The sequence below is a fragment of the Oncorhynchus tshawytscha genome, linkage group LG31, assembly GCF_018296145.1.
Source record: "Oncorhynchus tshawytscha isolate Ot180627B linkage group LG31, Otsh_v2.0, whole genome shotgun sequence".
NCBI lineage: Eukaryota > Metazoa > Chordata > Actinopteri > Salmoniformes > Salmonidae > Oncorhynchus > Oncorhynchus tshawytscha.
The window spans coordinates 10,031,670-10,049,636 of NC_056459.1; the positions used below are offsets into that span (position 1 = coordinate 10,031,670).

General features: G+C 41.9%; 1 protein-coding gene across 1 annotated transcript; it reads right to left on the reverse strand.

The window, feature by feature from the left end:
• Window positions 1–138: 138 nt before the first annotated feature.
• LOC112229741 (T-complex protein 1 subunit gamma) lies at window positions 139–17,708 on the reverse strand. Its single transcript, XM_024395751.2, has 14 exons — window positions 17,585–17,708; window positions 16,597–16,658; window positions 6,495–6,545; window positions 6,337–6,399; window positions 6,120–6,216; window positions 5,852–5,969; window positions 4,807–4,993; window positions 4,387–4,536; window positions 2,401–2,533; window positions 2,220–2,301; window positions 1,817–1,997; window positions 1,348–1,593; window positions 1,031–1,162; window positions 139–922 (listed from the first exon to the last, which is right to left on the reverse strand). Exons 1-14 carry the CDS (start codon window positions 17,676–17,678, stop codon window positions 830–832), a joined length of 1,689 nt encoding a protein of 562 aa, XP_024251519.1. The 5' UTR covers window positions 17,679–17,708; the 3' UTR covers window positions 139–829.
• Window positions 17,709–17,967: the final 259 nt, after the last annotated feature.

Sequence of the window (17,967 nt, forward strand, 5' to 3'; positions counted from 1 at the left end):
ATTAATGAAACAACATATTTCATCATAGGCTACATCATTAACACAAATTGTGAGAGAATCTGAGATGAGAGAATCAATCACATCTACACACATCATGGGCGTCATCAAAGTGAATAAAACAAATATAGGACTATGGTCATCTGTTTCCAATTTTATTGAGGTTGATACAATCACAGGCAACAGCACCAGGCAAAGGGGTAATGGAGGAAAAAAGTTATGGTGGAGTAACAGGATTCAGAACCATAGTCACCAGTCCAATTTAATAACCCCAACAATTATTTTGGAGAGAGAAAGCATTCTCATTCATTGAAATGCAGTAATGTGTTATGATCCAATCCATATAATACATAATTTAAACATTTAAAAAGGATCTTCAGAAGTGGACATTGCAGGCTCTAAATCATTTACAATGTCTCTTTTTTTTAGTAGTTCATTCAAATGACTTATAAGTAACTTGATTTGGTCACCATCCATTGGCAACTCTTCTTCAACTAAAGTCACACAAAGGAGTTTTACCATACAGAGAAATACCTACAGTGACTAGCTGAGGTAAACTTTGGTCCCAGGAGAACATATTCAGTCATCTTACTCACTGCCATAAATACTGCGCAAACACACACCGTACACACACTGACCAAAGCCAACTGGGGTGCCTTAATACCCAATCTTGTGCATTCATATGTAATGCATGCAACAACACTATCCCAGTCTGCTTATAGTGTCCATACCAAATGTCATATCTGAGTTAGTGGTTTATAGAACAGTGTTGTCACAGCTCAGATTGCCTATTCCTCCATTACCCTCTTCCTGATCCTTGTCTTCTTCTCCTCTACTCAGCACCCTGTCCTCCTCCTGTCTGCTCGTCTCCCTTCTTCTTGTGTCCGGAGACAATGTCGTCGATGCGCAGCAACAAGATGGCCGTCTGGAGAAAGAGTTCAATGGAGGAATGCTGCACATCCAAACATGTACCTAATGAACATTTATGTAGCGTCTCTTAACATTGTATTAAGCAGGCGGTCGCAAGTCTCACCTCTACTGCGGTCTTGTAAGTCTGAGCCTTGACGGCCAGCGGTTCCCAGATGCCCAGGACGGTCATGTCAGCCAGGGTGCCAGTCTCTCCGTTCACCCCCCACGATACACTGTCCTCCTGGGTGTGCTTGGCCTGTAGAGGTATGGAGCTCAGTGAAAAGGCCACTAAAATGTACAGTAAATCCTCCATCTCCCTTTTACCAACACTCTCTCCTTCTTAAGCGTTCTCTCACACAACACACACCCACTCTCCCATCGGGTCTTACTCCAAGATGGTATGAGGTTCTACCTTTGACTCTCTCTCCGTCACTCTCTTACCCTGAGGGAGGTGAGCACACGGATGGTGGAGGCGCCACAGTTCTGGATGAGGGTGCGGGGGATGACTTCCAGGGCCTGGGCAAGGGCGCGATAGGGCCATTGCTCCACGCCAGTGATGGCCTTGGATCGCTCCATCAGCCGCTGGGACACTGCCATCTCGGTGGCGCCGCCGCCAGGCAGCAGGCTGGGCTCCAGCAGAACATTGCGGGTCACCTGCATGGCATCCTGCAGATTACGCTCCACCTCCTGGGAGAGCAGGGAAAATGGTGGAGAGAGAGAGATTTCAGAACAAAAGTAAAATCAGTCATCTTTACTCTGATAACGTACAATAAAAAAATACATGTTCTAGGAGGGGAGTAGAGACTCATCTCACGAACATTATTTTTCCCCATTATCCATCTCTTTTAGTGATTGTTGTACAATAAAAAGCGCATATTATTTTAAATGTTTTATTTTCTCAGTTTCTCACCGCCAGGATTTCCTTGCTGGCTCCTCTCAGCAGGATGGTGCAGGCTTTGGGGTCTTTGCACTCTGTGACGAAAGTGAAGTACTCGTCTCCAATCTTCTTGATCTCAAACAGACCTGCCCCCAGGCCCACGTCCTCCTCGCGCAGCTCATCCGTACGGCTGGCAATACGTGCGCCACACGCTCTGAGGGGTAACAGGGAAAGACGATGGTTGGTTTAGTTAGAGCAGTGGTCGTAAAGAGCATACACCCTAATACGCAATTAAAGTGACCGGCCATTTGCTAGCTATGTACTGTACATAGTAACAAAACGCAGTGAAGACAAGCAAAACAGAACAGCGATAAGCGTCTCCAATAACGATGAAGAGTCAAATAATATTTTTGCTTTCATAGTGTATTGGACTTACCTGGCGATCCTGTTGTTGTCTGTCTTTCTGACACGGCGAATAGCCGTGATGTTAGCCTTCATCAGGTAGTGCTGAGCCAAGTCTGAAGAGAGAGGCAAAATATAGTCACGGTAAAAATGTTAGTTGCATCAGACATGTGCCTTACCAAGAGCATTGCATTTTGAAGCAGTGTGTGTAGTACCTGAGATGCCCTTCTCTGTGAAGATGAGGTCAGGCTTGAGGCGGATGATGTCTTCACAGATCTGCTGGATGTACTCCTCCTCCATCTGCAGGATGCGGGCAAAGTCCTCCTCACGAGTGATCTCAATATCAGTCTGTAGAACAATACACATGGTTTAAAAAATGTTTTATACACACACACAGAACAAAACGCAACATGCAACAATTTCAAAGTTACAGTTCACTTAAGTAAATCAGTCAATTGAAATAAATTAGGTTCTCATCTATGGATTTCACAAGACTGGGAATACAGATACGCATCTATTTGTCACATACACCTAAAAAAAAAGTGCGGCGCAGAAAACCAGTCAGAAGCTGGTTTGACCACCATTTGCCTTATGCAGTGCAACTTCTCCTTCACAGTGTTAATCAGGCTGTTGATAATGGCTGTGTGAAGTTGCTGGAACATGCTGTCGTACACGTAGATCCAGAGCATCCCAAACTTGCTCAACGGGTGACATGTCTAGTGAGTATGCAAGCCATGGAAGAACTGGGACATTTTCAGCTTCCAGGAATTGTGTACAGATCCTTGCAAACTGGGGCCGTGCATTATGCTGAAACAGTCTTTCCTGAGCGCACACTGATTCTGTAACAAGCAAATTGGTTGTCTCTTCTCTCTTCAGTAGCGTGCTGCATTCTGCTATGTGAATGATTGGCGGAGCCTTGGATACAGCCAGTATTGCTCCAAACGCGCATCACTCGTTCACTTACGGTCAGTAGTCATCCAGCCCCCCCCTCCCAAATTCTTCTCATCGGATCTACACAATTCACATGTCACCTATTTTAGATTCAAAATGGCAAATTTTGCCGAAAGGTGGCTAGTTTGCAGTTTGTGCAAATTAGCGCCATCGTGCGCTATCGTGCATAAACCTAGCGCCATCGTGCATAAATTCATTTTGTCCCCCTACACCAAACGTGATCACGACACGCAGGTTAAAATATCAAAACAAACTCTGAACCAATTTCATTAATTTGGGGACAGGTCAAAAAGCATTAAACATGTATGGCAATTTAGCTAGTTAGCTGAGAGTTCCTCTGTGGAGATGGTTGTCCTTCTGGAAGGTTCTCCCATCTCTGCAGCACAACACCATTCAGGTCTTTATGGTAGAGTGGCCAGATGGAAGCCACTCCTCAGTAAAAGGCACATGACAGCCCGCTTGGAGTTTCCCAAAAATTCTCTGGTCTGATGAAACGAAGATGGAACTCTTTGGCCTGAATGCCAAGCATCACGTCTGAAGGAAACCTGGCACCATCCCTACAGTGAAGCATGGTGGTGGCAGGTTGTGGCAGCATGGGGATGTTTTTCAGAGGCAGGGCCTGGGAGACTCGTCAGGATCGAAGGAAAGATGAACGGAGCAAAGTACAGAGAAATCCTTGACTAAATCTGAGTGGCTTGGGGACAAGTCTCTGATCGTCCTTGTGTGGCCCAGCCAGAGCCCGGACTTGAACCCAATCGAACATCTCTGGAGACCTGAAAATAGCTGTGCAGCGACGCTCCCTATTCAACCTGACAGAGCTTGAGAGGATCTGCAGAAAAGAATAGGAGAAACTCCCCAAATACAGGTGTGCTAAAGCTTGTAGCGTCATTCCCAAAAAGACGGGAGGCTGTAATCGCTGCTTCAACAAAGTACTGAGTAAAAGGTCTGAATACTTATGTAAATATCATATCAGTTTTCATTTGCAAAATTTTTTACAAAACTGTTTTTGCTTTGTCATTATGGGGTATTGTGTAGATCGATGAGGGGGGGGAAATGTAATCAGTTTTAGAATAAGGCTGTAACGTAACAAAATGTGGAAAATGTCAAGGGGTCTGAATACTTTCCAAATGCATGGGAAAAAAGAGAAAAAAAACAAACAGGAAACATTTGTTAGTTTTTTTGACAAGTATTTAACCCCATATCTTTGGCATTAAACAGTCTCCATATAGACTTCCATTCCTTTCCCATACCTGGCTTTCTCCCTTCTTGTACTCCAGGGAGCAGTCCAACAGGATAATGCGGGGATCCTTGATCATTCTGCGCATGCGCGGGTGAGTCACGTCCTTGTTAACCATCACACCTCTCAGCACGCACGAGTCCTCGATGATCCCACCGGGAACCTGAACAAACACAGATAATAAAGCAGACGTTGAAGCTGATGCTGATCTGATGCAGAAACTTGGCCTGTATGACATTAACAAGAAGTTAAGCTTTATTTTGATGTATTACATTATTATTATGTATTATTTTGATGTATGATTTTATGAAAGTTAAATATTTATAATTCTGTAGTTTGAATTTCGCGTTCTGAAATTTCACCGGACGTTGGCCAGGTGGGACGCTACCGTCCCACCTGCCCGTAAGAAGTTAACAGACACTTTGACCCTTACCTTTTCTACTTTGGCGTACTTCTTGATGTCGATCTCCTTGCGTCCGTTCTCCTCCATCTCCACGGTTTTGACGGCGTCCAGTGAGATGCTGCAGGCCATGTCAGACCAGCGGCTCAGGGCCTTGGTGTTGATGGCAGAGTGGATGATCTTCAGCATCATCTTCCTGTCGCTAACGTCCACTGGGGTGCTGGGGGGAGGAGGGGATGGAGGAGAGTGTGTTGTTAAACAACTGATGAGTATGAAAGCAGTTGTCATCGAAAACATGCAGTTACCAGAAAAAGTACTTGGACCAATATTCTAGACTTGTGTAAATCAAGTACCAATGCCAATCCCAGATTTTCATAACAAGTGAAATTATGCACAGATGTCAAGTTAGAATTCAGCTCTTAAAGAGCCACTGAATACGCTGATTGTTTTTCTGTTGCTCATTAGATAAACAAGATTTCAGTCTGGGAGACATTTGGTTAATGATGTTTGTCCCCCATGATACACTTTAGACGAAGAAGCCCATTTCACTTCCTCAAAATCCCCAGGATGAATTTACAACAACACAATTTATTACAGATTTATTGAGTTTTTGCTGAAGAGGTTATAGTTTCGCAATTTTACATCTAGCTAAGGTGTTTGGTGCAGTATTTCTCAAATTAAAAAAATGTGCAACGTGTTGTCTTGTGTAAATGAAGTCAGGCTGCTGGGCAGGTCTGTCTCACTGTCTATGCTACTGGATACAGAGCAATCACTGCAGCTGTTCACCCCATGTTAGTGGGCAAATGGACATCATCAAATCCAAACCCAACCTTCATTTACCTGTTGTGACGCACCACGCACACACGGCTGTTCCAAACTCTATTTTAAACGACACAAACTTTGACTAAAGTTATCCTATTTACACTTCGTAGTCAATTTTGACACTAGAATAACCGTTTGACTCATATCGATGCCACGTAGGCCGTTTTCAAAGGGATTTGTTGCTTTTTAAAGGCAGTAGCTCTATAACAATTAAAAGGTTGTGTGTGTGGTTGGGTGGTAGAGGCTGGAAGAGTACCTGATTTCTTTGAGAAGGTTGAGCATATCATCCAGAGCTTGTCTGTAGGCGCTGATGATAACTGTTGGGTGCATTTGCTGCTCCAGGAACTGCTCTGACACAGACAGCATCTCACCCGCTAGAGATGCATAAAATGTATGATGTTTCCCATGTTGAGACACAGCAGTAATAAGAGTAAAACATAAGGAATAGGCTGGATTGGACTACTACAATGAGAATAGACCTGATGGTGCAGTGTATTCACAGTATTGGGCATGTGGTGACTCACCCAGGATGATGACAGAGGTGGTGCCGTCTCCCACCTCCTCGTCCTGAGTGCGACTTATCTCAATCATGGACTTGGCAGCCGGGTGCTGGACCTGGATCTGAGTATGTGGAAGCAGAGATGGAAGGAGTGACATAGGCTTTGCACCGGGGCACTGAACATTGATATTTTCTGCATGGAAGTAGATGTATGGGAATCATAGCAAGTGTGCCCTTCTCACCTCTCTCAGGATAGCATTACCATCGTTGGTCATCACGATCCCACCCATGGGGTCCAACAGCATCTACCAAGACAAAGTATCTTATGGTTCCGGATTCAAGTGCTACCATAAAAGTAAATTCCAGACAAAAGTGACATAATAGAAGACCTATAGCTCACCTTCATCATGGCCCTTGGTCCCAGGCATGTTCTGATGACGTCTGCGATCGTCTATAACACACGAAAAAAAAGTTCTATACGGCGCCAACAGGCAATGCATGATGGTGATCCTACATTCCTCATAGAGCTACAGTAGTAGCTATGACAATAACAGTATCACAATATTTATTACATAAGGAAATATTTCAACAAAGCAGACCTAACTCCTTGGTCCTTTAAAAACTTGCTGTATGTAAAATATTGTGTGCTATAACTTGGAAAATAAATCAAGGTGACTCGATGTCAACATAATGATAATTGTTTCCAACATTAGGGCCACTTTGTGTTTTGTTTCCTTGTTACGATACTAAAGAGTATCGTGATATTGGCATTGTCTCTGCCCTAGTACTGGGCCCCATAGACATAGATTAAACATACAATTATGTTGAAATAACATAGCTAGAAACCAAGTTCATTCTTAAAAAGTTTAAGCCATTGGGGGGTTTCTAAGATGACATGTGCAATTGTTTTAAGATGTTCATACTATGGAACATTTAGTTATTTGATTTTGAACTTTAAGACCCATTTAGGTATCAAAACATTATTTTATAAAATATTGAATTTGGCCTTTACTACTATAGGCCAGAGAAACACATTGAATAACATTCATAAATGGCAACAACAAAAAAAGACAGTCAAAAAATAAGAAACAAGGCATTGAAGTATTTATCCTATATCTAGGAGATATAAGAAAGCTCAGGAAATAAATAAAATATATATATACAGTACCAGTCAAAAGTTGGGACACACCTACTCATTCAAGGGGTTCTCTTTATTTGTACTATTTTCTACATTGTAGAATAATAGTGAAGACATCAAATCTAAGAAACAACACATATGGAATCATGTAGTAACCAAAAAAAGTGTTAAATCAAAATATATTTTATATTTCAGATTCTTCAAAGTAGCCACCCTTTGCCATGATTGCAGCTTTGCACACTGGTGGCACTCTCAACCAGCTTCTTGCCTGCAATGCTTTTCCAACAGTCTTGAAGGAGTTCCCACATATGCTGAGCACTTGTTGGTTGCTTTTGCTTCACTCTGCGGTCCAACTCATCCCAAACCATCTCAATTGGGTTGAGGGATTGTGGAGGCCAGGTCATCTGATGCAGCACTCCATCACTCTCCTTCTTGATCAAATAGCCCTTACACAGCCTGGAGGTGTGTTGGGTCATTGTCCTGTTGAAAAACAAATGATAGTCCCACTAAGCGAAAACCAGATGGGATGAAGTATCACTGCAGAATGCTGTGGTAGCCATGCTGGTTAATCTCTTTGGGCTAGGGGCCAGTATTTTGACGTCCGGATGAAAAGCGTGCCCAAAGTAAACTGCCTGTTACTCATACCCAGAACCTAGGATATGCATATAATTGGTAGATTTGGATAGAAAACACTCTAAAGTTTTGAAAACTGTTAAAATAATGTCTGTGAGTATAACAGAACTGATATGGCAGTCGAAACCCTGAGGACAAACCATCAACAAACAAAAAAAATGTTCAGCCTACCACTGTTTCCAATGCCTGTCATGTTTATTATGAGGCGAAATCCTCCCAGCCTGAAGTTCCTAGGGCTTCCACTAGATGTCAACAGTCTTTAGAAAGAGTTTCAGTTAGTTTTTGGAAAAATTTGCTAGAATTTTTAGTTTTTCTAAGTGGCTCCCATTTTGGCTGTAGGGTTTCCATGAACGTGGATGAGAGCGTGTTCTTTGTTGTTTATCTCTGGTAAAGACAATAACGATTCTCCGTCTTACATTTGATCGTTTATTTACATATTAGGGTACCTGAGGTTTGATTATAAACGTTGTTTTACTTGTTTGGAGAAGTTTATTGGTAACTTTTGGGATTAATTTTGTATGCATTTGAAGGCGGGAAACCGGTGGATTATTGACTGAGGCGCGCCAGCTAAACTGAGTTTTTGGGGATATAAAGGAGGACATTATTCAAATCAAATCAAATTTTATTTGTCACATACACATGGTTAGCAGATGTTAATGCGAGTGTAGCGAAATGCTTGTGCTTCTAGTTCCGACAATGCAGTAATAACCAACAAGTAATCTAACTAACAATTCCAAAACTACTGTCTTATACACAGTGTAAGGGGATAAAGAATATGTACATAAGGATATATGAATGAGTGATGGTACAGAGCAGCATAGGCAAGATACAGTAGCTGATATCAAGTACAGTATATACATATGAGATGAGTATGTAAACAAAGTGGCATAGTTAAAGTGGCTAGTGATACATGTATTACATAAGGATGCAGTCGATGATATAGAGTACAGTATATACGTATGCATATGAGATGAATAATGTAGGGTAAGTAACATTATATAAGGTAGCATTGTTTATATATTTACCTCATTTCCCATCAATTCCCATTATTAAAGTGGCTGGAGTTGAGTCAGTGTCATTGTCAGTGTGTTGGCAGCAGCCACTCAATGTTAGTGGTGGCTGTTTAACAGTCTGATGGCCTTGAGATTGAAAAACAGCTTCTGTCTCTCGGTCCCAGCTTTGATGCACCTGTACTGACCTCGCCTTCTGGATGATAGCGGGGTGAACAGGCAGTGGCTCGGGTGGTTGATGTTCTTGATGATCTTTATGGCCTTCCTGTAACATCGGGTGGTGTCCCCCGGTGATGCGTTGTGCAGACCTCACTACCCTCTGGAGAGCCTTACGGTTGAGGGCGGAGCAGTTGCCGTACCAGGCGGTGATACAGCCCGCCAGGATGCTCTCGATTGTGCATCTGTAGAAGTTTGTGAGTGCTTTTGGTGACAAGCCGAATTTCTTCAGCCTCCTGAGGTTGAAGAGGCGCTGCTGCGCCTTCTTCACGATGCTGTCTGTGTGAGTGGACCAATTCAGTTTGTCTGTGATGTGTATGCCGAGGAACTTAAAACTTGCTACCCTCTCCACTACTGTTCCATCGATGTGGATAGGGGGGTGTTCCCACTACTGTTTCCTGAAGTCCACAATCATCTCCTTAGTTTTGTTGACGTTGAGTGTGAGGTTATTTTCCTGACACCACACTCCGAGGGCCCTATTGCACAAAAAGGAACATTTGTGATGTAGCTGGGACCTTGTGGAGTGCCAACAGAAGAAGATCTTCAAAGGTAAGGTATTTATTATATCGCTATTCCTGAATTTCATGGCACACCTGCCTGGTTGAAATACGTTTTTCATGCTTTTGTATGCGGGGCGCTGTCCTCAGATAATCGCATGGTGTGCTTTCGCCGTAAAGCCCTTTTGAAATCTGACACAGCGGCTGGATTAACAAGAAGTTAAGCTTTATTTTGATGGATGACACTTGTATTTTCATGAATGTTAAATATTTATATTTCTGTAATTTGAATTTCGCGCTCTGCAATTTCACCGGATGTTGGCCAGGTGGGACACTACCGTCCCACCTGTCCGTAAGAAGTGTGCTTTGAATTCTATATAAATCACTGACAGTGTCATCAACAAGCACCCCCACACCATCACACCTCCATGCTTTACGGTGGGCACACATGCGGAGATCATCCGTTCACCTACTCTGCATCTCACAAAGACACGGCGGTTGGGACCAAAATTCTCAAATTTGGACTCATCAGACCAAAGGACAGATTTACACCGGTCTAATGTCCATTGCTCGTGTTTCTTGGCCCAAGCAAGTCTCTTCTTCTTGTTGGTGTCCTTTAGTAGTGGTTTCTTTGCAGAAATTCAACCATGAAGGCTTGATTCACACAGCCTCCTCTGAACAGTTGATGTTGAGATGTGTCTGTTACTTGAACTCTGAAGCATTTATTTAGGCTGCAATCTGAGTTGCAGTTAATTGACCATTTCTGGGGCTGGTAACTCTAATGAACTTATCCTCTGCAGCAGAGGTAACTCTGGGTCTTCCTTTCCTGTGGTGGTCCTCACAACAGCCAGTTTCATCATAGTGCTGGATGGTTTTTGTGACTGCACTTGAAGAAACGTTCAAAGTTCGGGGCAGCAGTGTAGCCTAGTGGTTAGAGCAAGTTCAAATCCCCGAGCTGACAAGGTACAAATCTGTCCTTCTGCCCCCTGAACAGGCACTGTTTCTAGGCCGTCATTGAAAATTAGAATTTGTTCTTAACGGACTTGCCTAGTTAAATAAAGGTTAAAAAATATATATATAAAAAAAAGACATTGACATTTTCCTGACTGACCTTCATGTCTTAAAGTAATGATTGACTGTCATTTCTCTTTGTTTATTTGAGCTGTTCTAGCCATAATATGGGACGATCTTCTGCATTACCACCCCTACCTTGTCACAACACAACTGACTGGCTCAAACGCATTAAGAAGGAAAGACATTTCACAAATTAACTTTTAACGAGGAACACCTGTTAATTGAAATGCATTCCAGGTGACTACCTCATGAAGCTTCCAAAGGTGGGGGAGTGGCAATCTTCACCAAGGATCCCCTTCAGTGCTCGGTTGTCTCCACCAAGTCTGTCCCCAAACAATATGATTTGCTGATATTAAGCATTAAACTTTCAAATAGCTCTTTGTTGACTGTTGTTGGGTGCTATCATCCTCCATCAGCACCAGCCTGTACTAGAGGTAGGGGCCGATTTCAAGTTTTCATAACAAATTTTTTTTTTTACACCTTTATTTAATTTTTATTTAACTAGGCAAGTCCGTTAAGAACACATTCTTATTTTCAATGACGGCCTAGGAGGCAGGACGACAGATTTTTAACCTTGTCAGCTCAGGTGATCCAATCTTGCAACCTTACAGTTAACTAGTCCAATACTCTAACACCTGATTACATTGCACTCCACGAAGAGCCTGCCTGTTAGCGAATGCAGTAAGCTAAGGTAAGTTGCTAGCTAGCATTAAACTTATCTTATAAAGAACAATCAATCAATGACTGTCATTGCTCCAATTTGTACTTAACCATAAACATCAATGCCTTTCTTAAAATCAATACACAAGTATATATTTTTTAAACATGCATATTTAGCTAAAATAAATCCAGGTTAGCATGCAATATTAACCAGGTGAAATTGTGTCATTTCTCTTGCGTTCATTGCACGCAGAGTCAGGGTATATGCAACAGTTTGGGCCGCCTGGCTCTTTGCGAACTAATTTGACAAAATTGTACGTAATTATGACAACATTGAAGGTTGTGCAATGTAAAAGGAATATTTAGACTCATGGATGCCACCCGTTAGATAAAATACGGAACGGAATAAACATTTTGTTTTCGAGGTGATCGTTTCTGGATTAGTCAAAGGTATATGGTTTAGAGAGAAATAGTCGACGCGTTATAATTCCTGTAATAACTTGCGGCTGAACTTGAAAGGGGTTCCTTCGTTATTTTACCGTTCATGTCTTCCATAGAGAATGTCCTGATCTACTTCAAATAAGGTCTGTGTTTCGTGCAGGCTTAAACCGCCTCGGCGTTTTGATACCCGTGTAAATCTCACTAGGATAAGGTAACGTTTGTCAACATATTTTCATAAATCCCTCGACAAAAAAAATGATCTTCGCTTATATTTAGCCAATATTGATCAGAGTTACCTTGTCCTATGGATATCTACACAGTTATAAAATTGGCACGGTGGTGTAAGCCTACACGAAACACAGACCTTATTTTACGTGAATCTAAAAATATCCTATGGAATAAATGAAGGAACCGCTTTTCAGATTTTGCTAGGTGTCATGGGAATTATGACTCGCACTTTGGTTGTCAATTCTTACCATGCCCATTATTAAAATAGGATTTCCTGCATATAGAAATTGAAGTTTTTGTTTTCAACATTCATCACAGGTAACTTAAACTCTATTTTTATTCAAACAGTTGAGAGTATTTGTCTCCTAAGCAGACTCTTCAGTATCATTGTCACTTCAGAGCTGTGTGTGTGTGTGTGTATTTATGTATTATATTAAGTTAAAATAAAAGTGTTCATTGTTCATTCAGTATTGTTGCAATTGTCATTATTACAAAAATGTGTGTGTGTGTGTATGATATATATATATATAAAACATTTTTCTAATAAATCGGCATTGGCTTTTTTTTGTCCTCCAATAAATCGGTATTGGTATCGGCGTTGAAAAATGATAATAGGTCGACCTCTAGCCTGTACCCTACCTGCCCTAAGCGCTCTTCTGGCCCCTTACACTAAGTCTGAATTTGTCCTGTTAGGTGACCTAAACTGGGACATGCTTAAACCACCTGACCAAGTCCTAAAGCAATGGGACTCCCTACATCTTTCTCAGATTATCACCAATCCCACAAGGTATGACTCCAAACACCCAGAAAAGGCTACTCTCCTCAATGTTATCTTCACAAATAATCGTGATATGTATCAGTCTGGTGTTTTCTGTAATGACCTTAGTGATCACTGTTTAACAGCCTGTGTTCATAATAGCTGCTCAGTGAAATGACCTGTCCTGATTTGTCATAGACACTTGCCAAAAAACTTCAATGAGTAAGCCTTCCTTCATGAACTGGCCTCTGTAAAATGGTATAGAATCAGCTTGATCCCCTCTGTCGAAGTCACTTGGATCTTCTTTTTTGACATTTTCAGTGGTATTGTTAACAAACACGCCCCCATAAAGAAAATTAGAATGAAAAACAGGTTCAGCCCCTGGTTCGACCATGAAAGACCGTTACTCCACCTCAAGAATTGCATTTGGCGAAAGGCTCAGCACACGCATACTGAAGCTGACTGGCTATCGTTCAGGCAAATGAGAAATAAGTGCACGCAGGCTATCCGGAAGGCCAAAGTTAGTTACTTTAAGGAGGAGTTCTCTCTCGGTGGGTCCAACCCCAAAAAGTTCTGGAAAACGGTTAAAGATCTGGAGAATAAACCCTCCTCCTCACAGCTGCCCATGTCCCTTAATGTTGATGTGGTTGTTACTGACAAGAAGCACAGGTTGAGCTCTTTAAAAATCACCACTTCATTAAGTCAGGATTCCTATTTGACTCAGTCATGCCTCCTTGCCCATCCAACATTTCCTCATCTCCCACCCCTTCTAATGTGACTATCCCAGATGCTCCTCCTTCTTTTTCCCCTGCCCCGCTACAAAGTTTCTCCATGCAGTCAGTCACTGAGCCCGAGGTACTAAAGGAGCTCCTTAAACTTGACTCCAAAAAACCTTCTGGGTCAGATGGTTTAGACCCTTCTTTAAGGTTGCTGCCCCTATTGTCGCCAAGCCTGTCTCTCCTTTCTGGGGAGGTTCCCATTGCTTGGAAGGCAGCCACAGTTGGTCCTTTATTTAAAGGGGAAGATCAAGCTGATCCTAACTGTTATAGGCCTATTTCTATTTTGCCCTGTTTATCAAAAGTGTTGGAAAGACTTGTCAATAATCAACTGACTGGCTTTCTTGATGTCTATAGTATTCTCTCGTGTATGCAATCTGGTTTCTGCTCAGGTTGCGGATGTGTCACTGCAACCTTAAAGGTCCTCAATGATGTCACCATTGCCCTTGATTCTAAGCAATATTGTGCTGCAATTTTTATTGACTTGGCCAACGCTTTTGATACGGTAGACCATTCCATTCTTGTGGGCCGGCTAAGGAGTATTGGTGTCTCTGAGGGGTCTTTGGCCTGGTTTGCTAACTACCTCTCTCAAAGAGTGCAGTGTATAAAGTCAGAAAATCTGCTGTCTCAGCCACTGCCTGTCACCAAGGGAGTACCCCAAGGCTCAATCCTAGGCCCCATGCGCTTCTTAATTTACATCAACAACATAGCTCAGGCAGTAGGAAGCGCTCTCATCCATTTATATGCAGATGATAGTCTTTTACTCAGCTGGCCCCTCCCCGGATATTGTGCTAAAAGCTTTCTTAGTGTCCAACCCTTAACCCTGTTCTGAACACCTCCAAAACAAAGGTCCTGTGGTTTGGTAAGAATAATGGCCCTCTTCCCACAGGTGTTATTACTGCCTCTGAGGGTTTAGAGCTTGAAGTAGTCACCTCATACAAGTACTTGGGAGTATGGCTAGACGGTGCACTGTTCTTCTCTCAGCACATTACAAAGCTGCAGCCTAAGATGAAATCTAGACTTGGTTTCCCCTATCGTAACCGCTGATTCAGATGACTATTCTACCCATGCTAGGTTACGGAGACATAATTTATAGATCGACAGGTAAGGGTGATCTCGAGCGGCTAGACGTTCTTTACCATTCGGCCATCAGATTTGCCACCAATGCTCCTTATAGAGCAGAGCACATCACGTCACTCTGAGTCATCACTGCAAACGGGTCATCTCTGTATACCTGTCGCAAAGCACACACATCCCTAGGTCGCTCCTATTTTCAATTCGCTGCAGCTAGCGACTAGAACGAGTTGCAACAAACACTCAAACTGGACAGTTTTATCTCAATCTCTTCATTCAAAGACTCAATCAATGACACTCTTACTGACAGTTATGGCTGCTTTGTGCTTCATGCTGTTGACTGTGCCCAATAATGTCTGTACCATGTTTTGTGCTGCTACCATGTTTTGTTGCTACCATGCTATGTTGTCATCTTAGGTCTCTCTTTATGTAGTGTTGTCTCTCTTGTTCTGATGTTTGTTTTGTCCTATATTTATATTGTATTTATTGATTTTTAATCCCAGGCCCCCGTCCCCGCAGGAGGCATTTTGCCATTTGGTAGGCCATCATTGTAAATAAGAATTTGTTCTTAACTGACTTGCCTAGTTAAATACAGTTTAAATAAAAAATGCTGGTTGAGAGAATGCCAAGAGTGTGCAAAGCTGTCAAGGCAAAGGGTGACTAATTGGAAGAAACTCAAATATAAAATTGTGTTGTTTAACACTATTTTGATTACTACATGATTTCATGTGTGTTATTTCCTTGTTTTGATTTCTTCACTATTATTCTACAATATAGAAAAATAGTACAAATTAAGAAAAACCCTGGAATGAGTAGTTGTGTCTAAACTTTTGACTGGTACTGTAAATATTCCAAACACACGCTTGGACAGTTGGGGATGCGATAGATCCCAAGCTAATACAACCACTCCCATCAAAAAAATATTTTAAAGCAATGAGGCTGGTGCAACAGATCAGAACATTTAGCTTAACATTCTAACTATTAGGCTATTTCTTCACATTATAGGCGCAGCAATACGCACACGGCAGTAGGCTATAAGTGCGAATGTTCCAAAATGCAATCAATTAGTGGGAAAAAGTGACCGGAAATGCAATTATGCATGTAACGCTTTATTATTAAAGGTGCATTTTTTATGGTGAACATCATCTTCCCAAATGTGAAACTCTCACCGCCCATGTATTTATGCCAGTTAGGCTCTACACCGGATTAATGTGCTTCATTTTAAGAAGTTATTTGGACACTTAAGTTGTGATACATACTGTACCTTATCGTAATATTAAATATCACTTGTGAATGATGCCCAGCGTGTGCAGTATGGCCTATATGTTTTCACAAGGTACAGTACATCATTAACAAGTGATAGTCTGATGGGTGACAATATTAGCCTATCCTTAATTTAATGTGTTTTTTTACATATACAAAAAAAATGTGTGAAATTAGTTTTGATATAATGGACCATTATCGTGCACCTGTCTCAGAACAGGGGCATGTTAAATAAAAAATAAATAAAAAGTAATCTATGCACTTAAATAGTGAATGGAGGATGCTTTTCCAGTGGTTCATTTTCATGACAGCCAGGTAGGCTATACACCTGTTGTAAAGCAAAGCAACGTACTTATTATTAGGAAAGTTGATAAATAAATATAGTAGACCTAGCGTATAGAAAGCTGATTGGATCCTCTTTCTAATAGAGGCCGTCATAACTATTTTCTCACATAATTGCATAGCCTATTTGAAATGTTACACAACATGAGCTCTCATGAAGTGTGATTTGATTTTCTAAAACATTTGCATTGATGTCAGAGTGATTAGAGGGAGTACCAGGCAGTTAGCAAGTTTGGTAGGCTACTAATGACCATCAGCAGCATCAGAGCTTGGAGAAGCCTGACTAAACGGTCATGTGGAATTTGACTGCGGTCATGACTCGTGACCGCCAGTGTGGCGGTAATAGTCACCAGTACAGCCCTAAGTGGAAGACACCAAAGAATGATAACTCACCTTGGCTGCACTGATATTTCCTGTCTGAACCTTCCGTCCAGACTCCCTCTTCATATTCTGGCCTGTAGTGGAACATGGAAACCAAGTTAAGTCTGTATGTTGTGTAAAATTGTACTGCAAAAACACAGCAGACCAAAACATAATTTCCGCAATTAGTCTAGTTAACTGTGGGATCCAACCAGTCTACGTCTGTTCTGCACCTTTTGATTTCTATGTACAAATTAAGATCCCACATCTGTAGATAACTAGCTACCTGCCTACAGTACGCCATAACAGTAGCTAGCTAGGCGTATCATGTGTGGATTAGGGATGTGTCATATTTTGGAAGGCTGATCTTTTATACTGTACAGTTAATGTTACTAAATTACATACATACATAACTACATCACCCAAGCCAGCTTCATTCATCTGACATGTTAGCTACGGACATGCCTGGAAGCTTCAACGAATAGGTTAAAATGCCATTGATTTGAGTCTTTCTTTGCGCTTCACTAATATGTTGCCGAACAGATGGGCTCCCCTCCCATATTTTTTTTACCCTCATTTGGTCAAACGCTAACTAGCTAAGGTTCCTGTATGTTGTAACTAGTTAACTATTGTAATATGTAACAGTAACGTTACTGCAAAATGTATTCTTGAGAATGGACATTTGAGTTGAGTACTTAGTTATCTAACTAGTTAACGGTGTGTAAATTGCACTATAGCCAGCCAGAGGTTTGTTGTAACATATCTTACGTTACAGCCAATAAAGTCATACAAAGAGCCAGTTCGCTAACGGTAGCTAGTTAACACTGGTGTCAGCTGTCGACAAGGAAGCAGAAGCACATGCTTTGTTGCTGGCTAGAAACAGACGATAACTATGTAGCCTGTATTGGCCCCTTGTCGGGATATTACAAACGACAGAAACAACAAAATGAGTAACATTTCCACAGAAATCTACGTTAAGATGTAACCTTTCTCGTTGCTTATGGGTTTTCTATTTACTTACTCAGCACGAGAACCTGTTGGCCCATCATTTTTGACAGCGCGTGGGACAACCGTCTGGAACCTTCTGGGCTGCCGGAGAGTAAAACGCTCGACATCGGGGGGCTGATTACTCCCAGTATCTTAACCAATAAACTTCGAGGAAAAAATGATGTACAGTGGATTCCACCAATTAGGGAGACGGGATAAACGTAAAAGGATTAAATGGGAGGTGAGTATGTACAGGGCATCATTGTGAGACACACCCTGTACATTCATTGACCTGTACAAAACCAAGCAAGTCCATATACAGTAATCCAACATTGGCTAGACCCTTTCTGAAATGCAAGGATACCCGACAAGGCCCGATAAGACTCGAACAGTCGGACTATTAGCGAGAAGAAAGTC